The following is a 7,690-nucleotide window of genomic DNA, read 5'->3' as shown; positions in this document are numbered from 1 at the left end:
CGCTACTGGGGGCATGTTATGGAGGGGGGGGTGGCCACTACTGGGGGCACTGTATAGGGGGGATTACTACTGGGGCACTGTATAGGGGGGACTACTACTGCGGGCACTGAATACAGGGGACTACTACTGGGGGCACTGCATAGGGGGAACTACTACTGGGGCAATGCATACGGGGGACTACTACTGCGGGCACTGAATAAGGGGGACTACTACTGGGGGCACTGCATAGGGGGGACTACTACTGGGGGCAATGCATAAGGGGGACTACTACTGGGGGCACTGCATAAAGGGGACTACTACTGTGGGGACTACTACTGGGGGCACTTCCTGAAATTATGGGGGGAGGGGGGCACCAGTCCATTACCTTGCCAGGGGCGCTCAGATCCCTAGATACACCCCTGTATGTCGACTTCACAAAGTCAGCGCCAGGATCCTGACATGGGTGCAATGCGCCTCACAGCATTTTACCCAAGCAGATGTTATAACTTTAAATATGCTGGTAAGAGGCATATTTAAAGTTATAATACCCACAGGGGTAAAATGCTGTAAGTAGCATAACACCTGTGTAATGATCCTGGTGCCAGCATTGTGAGTTGAGCTATGCTCGCTGTACACAAAGAGTCTGATTCTGAGTTGGGTGCAAACCAAAACAGAGGAGATAACCTTGCTCCTCGCTAAAACCATGTTACATTGCAGGTGGGGCAGGTGTAACATCAGGGATTTAAATTTAAGAGGTGCGTGTCTATACTCAAATGTAAATTGCTGTGTACAAATGAATCTGCCCAGTATTTGTGGGCAGCATGCAAAAAAATCAAACAAAACAAGATGTATTTGCACACTTTGCATTGAAGCACGTTCTTTTTTTTTTTTTGCTTTGCTCCCATATCAGAATCTGGCTCATAATGAGTGTATAGGCCCCCACACACGGAGCGAAATAGCGGCCGATCAGACGGTTTTGAACTATATCGTTCCGTGTGTGAGCATGATATCGTCCCATGGGGTAGTCTGTCGCTCCTCCAGATCTTTCTGCATGTTCAATTGATCTTGAGGATTGACGAGCGATCCCATGTAGCGCTATGCATGTGGGGGAGGGGGTTGCAGTCATATTGGACGGTGTGCCACCGGATCGATCCGTGTATGGGGACCGCCCGTTATGTTAGCCATCGGATCGCAAGGTGCATATCGCATCGTGTATGGGTTCCTTTAGCCTAAGCACCAGGACCAGGAGGCCTTTTTAACTTTATTTACATTCATTTATATGGCGCTAACATATTCTGTTGCGTTTTACATCAGACTGAGGATATACATGTGTGAGTCTCCCAACATTCCCGGAGATTAGGCAAGTAGGGATATCCCGTCCACTTCATTGGCAGGACTCTGACAGGTTTCATTCTAGCAAGAGACACTAAGGGGTGTATTTATACTAAAGTGAGAGTTTTTAGAAGTTGAGATGTTGCCCATAGCAAGCAGTCAGATTCTAGCTAGAAGGTGCTAGTTAAATGTTAAGTAGAAACTGATTGATTGCTAGATCGCCCAGCAATTAATAAACATGCTCTGCTGCACTGCAGGAGTTGCAAGGATGCAACATGCACCTGCAATTTAAACTCCATTATAGCACCTTTCATATGCCCCTGCATTGACATGGCTGATATGGGAGCAGTCTGCTTATGCCAAAGGCTGGTAATCAGAATAAGGGCAAGATTGCAAAAGATTTTTTCATTAAAAAAATAAATAAAATTCAACAAATAAAATCACACTGTGCGGTTATCATGATGCAATGTCTCCTCAGTCTCAGTCAGTGCAGTGGTGCTTTCATCATGATACCCAGCCAGAGGAAACCCTCCTCCCCCCCACCATGGCTGGGCGTGGCCTCTATGTGTTTATAGACACGTACTGAGAGCTCTGCAGTGAGTGACACCTCCGGCCCCGCCCATTCTCCAGGGCCTCTTCCGGGTTCAGGCTGAGCCTGACTGATAGACCTGGTGCTGCTGCTGCTGCTGCTGTTGGACATGAGATCCCTCATCCTCCTCATCGCCCTGTGCTTCCTGCTGCCCTGGGAATCCCACCTGCAGGGACCAGGCTCTGCTGCCCATGGCTGCTTCTGCCAGGTGAGAGGTGCCAGCACATACGGCTGGAGGAGAGGGAAGGAGATCTAGGTGCCCTATATGTGACATCCCTCTGATGGGTGTAATGTGCCTCTGATCTGTTTCCATCACATGCATTTGCACTCATTGTCTTATTATATCTTAATTAATGGGAATTTGCAACAACATTCTCCAAAGATCTGCATTATTCTCCTTACTGCACCCTGCTCCTGTGTCCTTTATATTTGGACATCACTCCCTATAGACTAATATTATTGATCAGGACGGTGTAACTGTAGCGCAGTGCTGGGCCGTTTTTAGTATTGCTGGTGTAATGCGATTACAGCCCCTGTAACTGGAAATGAAATTTGTGTTTGAGCTGATGTTAATATTTTACCCAGGTGAATGGTCTGATGCTTATGTACCTTGCGTAACCCTTCCGCTGCTCCCATCTGCTAGGTGGCCGGCTACCTGGACGATTGCACCTGTGATGTGGAGACCATAGATGTCTTTAATAATAAGAAGCTGTTTCCCAAATTGCAGAAACTGCTGGAAATGGACTATTTCCGATACTACAAGGTAACCCGTGTGCCCTCTCGCCAGGTGTACGGTGGGTGTTACTGGGTGGGAGCTCACGGGCGTAGGGGGCGAAATTGTAATCGGGAGAGGGTGGACGTTTTCTATGTTCGGTTACAGTTCTTGGGAATACACTGAATTATTGTATTTTTTTTTTTTTATGATTAAGGGGTCTATGTACTAAGCCTTGGGGGCAGATAAATATAGCTGTGCAAGTGATAAAGTACCAATCAATCATTTTCTAACTCATTTTTCAAACACGGCCTGTAAGGTGACAGGAGCTGATTGGCTGGTAGTTTATCACTTTACAATTGATCACTTTCCAGAGCTTAGTACATCTCCCCCTTGGAGAGAGATAAAGTGCCAACCAATCAGCTCCTGTTACTTTATAGGCGTTTGAAAAATCGCAGGAGCTGATTGGTTGGTACATTATCGCCATCCACTTTATCTTTCTTCAAGGCTTAGTACCCTTAAGTGTGTGTGTGTGTGTGTGTGTGTGTGTGTGTATGTATATATGTGTGTCAAAATATATAGATTTTACAAGGCTCCAATGTATTTGTGACAATTATACATGTATGGAAATCGGAACAGTTTCATGTAACCTTATTATGTTTTATTGACATTTACTGTAATTGGATCTCCATCCGTGTGATAATTCTATTTAACGTAGAATTAAATGATATTCTATTACAAGTGGCCTAGATATGTGAAAACTTATATAAAAATTAGAGCAGTGATGTCCTTGCTGTAAAATATAATGTTTATATTTGGAAAATAGAGCTGTCACATGACTTAATGAAACTGTTCTTAGAATACATATGTACTAATGAAGATAGAAAAATCGCTTTATCAATCGATCAGCGTAATGAGGATCACTGCACCTATGTACTGTACAACATGCTTCGGGGCTCTGCTATCTGTTTTTCTGATCACAGGAATTTTCAGAGAAATGATATAATGTATGTAGATATGGTACAGGCAGGTGCAATGGAGGAAGTGTCAGTGTAACAGGAAGTTAGCTTTTTGTTTTCAGACTTGTTTCCTGTCACTGACCAGAATACTCTGTTATAATACCCCCTTCTTGTATAGTATAAAGATGTAAGTATTGGGTTGGGGATGGGAGCTCCGGTTGCCGGCTGTCAAAAAAGCTGATAGCGGCTTCCCGATGCTGAGAATCCTGACCGGGGACACGTAAGTACCCTAACCTTCCCTCCTTCACCCCCTTACCCTCCTCCCTTAGTGCCTAAACTTAACCCTAATCCTCCCACTGTTCATAGCCTATCCCTAACCTCCCGCAGCTTAACGCTAAAACGCCGGGGTCCCTAAACCTACCCCCCTGCCCATTTGTACTTGCAATCGAGATGCTGACTGTCCGGCATCTCCCCTCATGTCGGTATTCCGACGGTGTCCTGTCCGCGGTTCGGGATTCCTGCACCAAGATTTCGCCAGCCAGCATCACAACGGTCGGCAATTTTAGCTACATCCCATTTGAAGTCCCCTGAGGAGTTGTGACCATTTGCATGCACAATGCTAAAGGCTGTTACACCTTTTGTTGAATTGGGCAGTGACCTGTTATGGTCACATTAAGGACGCCTTTGTTACTGATATTACATAGGTTGCAATTGGACACCATTAAGTTGCTTGTATGATGTACACATTCTATCCAGGTGTATTTTGCTGCCTGCTGCATGCTCCATCCCAGTACACGAGTCATGTGACGTAGCGTCTTTCCAAATGTCCCGCTGTATGTTCTACTTAGTAACGTCACTTTTGTATTCTAAGGACCGATAATCTACGGTAAAGCTTAGGAAACATGTACATGGGGTTAAAATGTGGAATCTCTGGGTCCAAGCGATGTTTCTTTGCACTGAGAATCGCCTGGTTGCTGACGTTAAAATAATGTTTTGTAACTTGTAGGTAAATCTGAAGAAGCCCTGTCCATTTTGGAATGACAGCTACCATTGTGGGATAAGAGACTGTGCTGTGCAGCCGTGCCCTACGGTAAGCGTCACGATTTTAATTCCGATATTTATTTTTTATCATGCGTGATGAATGTGATTTACATACAGATTTGTAGCCCTTTTGAAACTAGTTTGCAGGCTGGGAGCAGCAGGGGCACCCACCATTCTGTAAAGCAGGCTTTGAAGTCTTAAGTCCCATGAAAAGAGAGGGCATGCTAGGGCTTGTAGTGCCACAACAGCTGGAGAACCACATTGCTTAGGCCTGCAGCAGAGTTCCCCAATTCCCTCAGTAATGTTGTGCAGGTAACCTTCCGTGTAGCAGCTGTTATACAGAATCTCCCGTGGGAAGTGTAGTTTGGTAACAGCTGAAGCGCGGTGGACGACCTGCACGTTACCACCTGGAGGACAGACCTGTCAGGGTGAAAGCTCTGGGGTAGTTTATTAGGGCTCTGCTTTATTTTAAATTTACTTCTGGTTGCAGGTGGCTTATTTCCCAGATCTAAGCCGCGTACACACTAAACTATTCGCTCCATGAGTGATAGTGGTTCCCCGGCAATGATGTGCTCAATGTCGTTAACGATATCTTTCAGTGCCGACACCCTCCCTCATCCCCGAACCTGCACGACCTGACGACATCGTCAGGTTGGACAGCAGGTTCGGGTGATGAATGATGTCGTCAACGACCAGCTGGTGCGCGCATCGCTTGTCATTGACGGCATATGCACTGGCCGATATATTTAACAAAATCGTTCATTATATCGGCTAGTCTGTATGCGGCTTAAGTCTGAGGCCAGCCTAATATACTAAGCGTTGGTTTTCTGTTGTTTTCTGTCAGTTTTGCAATCTGCTTATTTACTAAAGCCCAAACCCATGGGGGAACCACTGAGAAGCCAGGATATAGAATACAATTGATCACCATCAGTGTTTTTAACCTTAAAAGCAGCGCAACTCTGCATTTACTAAGCAACGGCTTTAGAACTTACAGAAGTCCCCCGCCAAACCCGCCCAAGTAAATGCTCTGCCTCAGACAGGCGACTTTGAAGAACGCACTGCAATATAGGCTCTATGCAGCCTTTAATGCCCAAACAAGTTACATGGGACCTGCCGGCTCTTGTGTGGCATACCGCAATGCATGGCGTTTTGAGGCACGATGAGCAAAAGGACACTTCTGTATCTGTCTCCATATGTCACATCTGTTATTCTTCTGAAGCCTCTCCTGGTATTAGTCTGGTGCTTTTTCTTAATTCTAAAATCCATAGAAACTTCTTTTATTATTTTTATTTTTTGTTCCTTTTTTTAAAGAGATCCTCCTTTTCCACACAGGTAACTGGTATCTTCTGTATAGGAATTTTAAACAATTGTCGGCTTTAACAAACCGCAGCAAAATAACTTTACCCCCTAGACCTCTTATCCTTAGTATCCCAGAAAAGTGACTGGAGAGGCTGCTTGGAACTGTACCGGAAGTGGCAAATGGCTTTAGATACACTTTTCAGATTCAAAAGTTTTAAGCTTTGTCGTATAAGTTGTAAAGGAAGAAGGTGTCATTATGTCATAGCTCGCCATTTTCTAGGGGATTCTTTGGTCTTGGGTGTCTGTGTTCCCCATTAGATGCTGGTTTCATGTTACACACTACATTATTGTTTTGTTTTAGGACATTCACATGAGTTTGCAAAGAAAAATAAAAGTTCTGTATTAGTCCCCGGGTAGCTCTCCATGTAATACGGAGCAGATTTTGGGTTGGGTTGCAGCACCGATAGGATGTGAAATGGGCGATTTGTTTCAATACTGATATGTCTTTTTGGGCCTCCTGGCTGTCGCTGAACTACATCTTCTGTGATGCTCGGCCAGCTGGTTCTGGATTCTCACTGGCGGGTAAAGATGGGTGCCTGCCGTCTGGAGTACAACAGGTTACCCATTGTAGGAGAGATGCATTACTGTGTAATTCGTATTTTTATTTTTCTGGCACCAATAAACTGCTATTTACTAATTGAGAGGTTTCTATTTTTGGGGTTTTCAAGACTCTCTCCTCTGTTATGCTAAGTTGGATTTCATTTTTCAATACGTGTTCCTATAACTTAAATCCCATGTCTGTAAAATTGTGGTTGTGTGAGTACATTTCATGTAGCGATTGTCAGCTCTGGGGGTGAGTGACTGTTCTGCATGTTATAACTGGCTCATATAACATTTATAACTATACATTATCTCCTATATTTTATTCTTTAGGATGCAGTTCCGCCTGGCATAAAATCTCCCGGTTTTAAGGTTTGTGTGACTTCATTTTTAATTTCAAGATCTCATAAGTCAAAAACTGAAATATAAACCTGATCTAAGTTTTTTTTTTTTTTTTTTCCAAATGAGTCCTATGTAAAGAGTAAGGTGCATGCGTTCAGTATAATCCTATAAGGAGCTACGTTATTTTCTGTATCAAAATGTCTTTGTGAATTAGCATTTATTTGCATGGAGCAACCTATTCTGTCGCGCCTTCAACAGAAAGCTGCTCCGTCAGCTGTTTTGGGCCTCTTATAGCAGCTCTGTAAGAGTGCTGTCACACTGGTGTTCTCAGTCCCAGCGTGTCTAGCCGGGAAACTCTGCAACCATCGGGAAGCCTGTAGGCTGGTATATTGCTTCCAACAGTGATTGCTGTATTACAGTCACATGACCGTGCGCCCGGCGCCTGCAGAGTCACGAGCAACCGGTAACCTCACTGAGCCTCTTTGCAAATTGCCTGTAACCCTAAACTTCTGTACTGTTCAGTAATAGACGGATGCTCCTGACATTAGTAAATTATTCTATTAATCCCGGGGTTCTCCCTTTTTTTTCCCCCAAGATTTGTTTAATTTTAATTTCTACATCCTGCGCAAATCCTGTCCTTGTGAGTCCGGCTTATTTTGTTGTCTCATGTTCAGTGTCATGATAATGTTCTTATTCTGATGTGGTAATTACGTCCTGTTCGGGATGGAGGACTGTCTGCAAGGGGGTAAAAAAAGTCCCAAATGGTTCTATGCAACTTGCAGTCAATGAAATGTCAATTGAAAGGATTTTGGAAGGTGGGGTGAGTCTCTGTGGGAG

The 7,690-nt window shown here is 44.5% G+C and overlaps 1 protein-coding gene across 1 annotated transcript in view; it reads left to right on the top strand.

The window, feature by feature from the left end:
* The first annotated feature begins 1,904 nt into the window (after positions 1–1,904).
* The window catches only part of ERO1A (endoplasmic reticulum oxidoreductase 1 alpha), a 48,187-nt gene continuing 42,401 nt past the window's right edge, over positions 1,905–7,690 (top strand). Inside the window, exons 1-4 of the mRNA XM_088444176.1 lie at positions 1,905–2,108; positions 2,544–2,663; positions 4,578–4,661; positions 6,845–6,883. Of these exons, the coding sequence (XP_088300302.1) occupies positions 2,010–2,108; positions 2,544–2,663; positions 4,578–4,661; positions 6,845–6,883 (342 nt within the window). The 5' untranslated portion in view covers positions 1,905–2,009. The remainder of the gene's footprint in view (positions 2,109–2,543; positions 2,664–4,577; positions 4,662–6,844; positions 6,884–7,690) is intronic.

Source organism: Taudactylus pleione, unplaced genomic scaffold, assembly GCF_031769625.1.
Source record: "Taudactylus pleione unplaced genomic scaffold, aTauple2 ptg000350l, whole genome shotgun sequence".
Classification (NCBI taxonomy): domain Eukaryota; kingdom Metazoa; phylum Chordata; class Amphibia; order Anura; family Myobatrachidae; genus Taudactylus; species Taudactylus pleione.
Note: the sequence above shows the minus strand (reverse complement) of the source record. Positions and strands in the feature narration are given on the sequence as shown.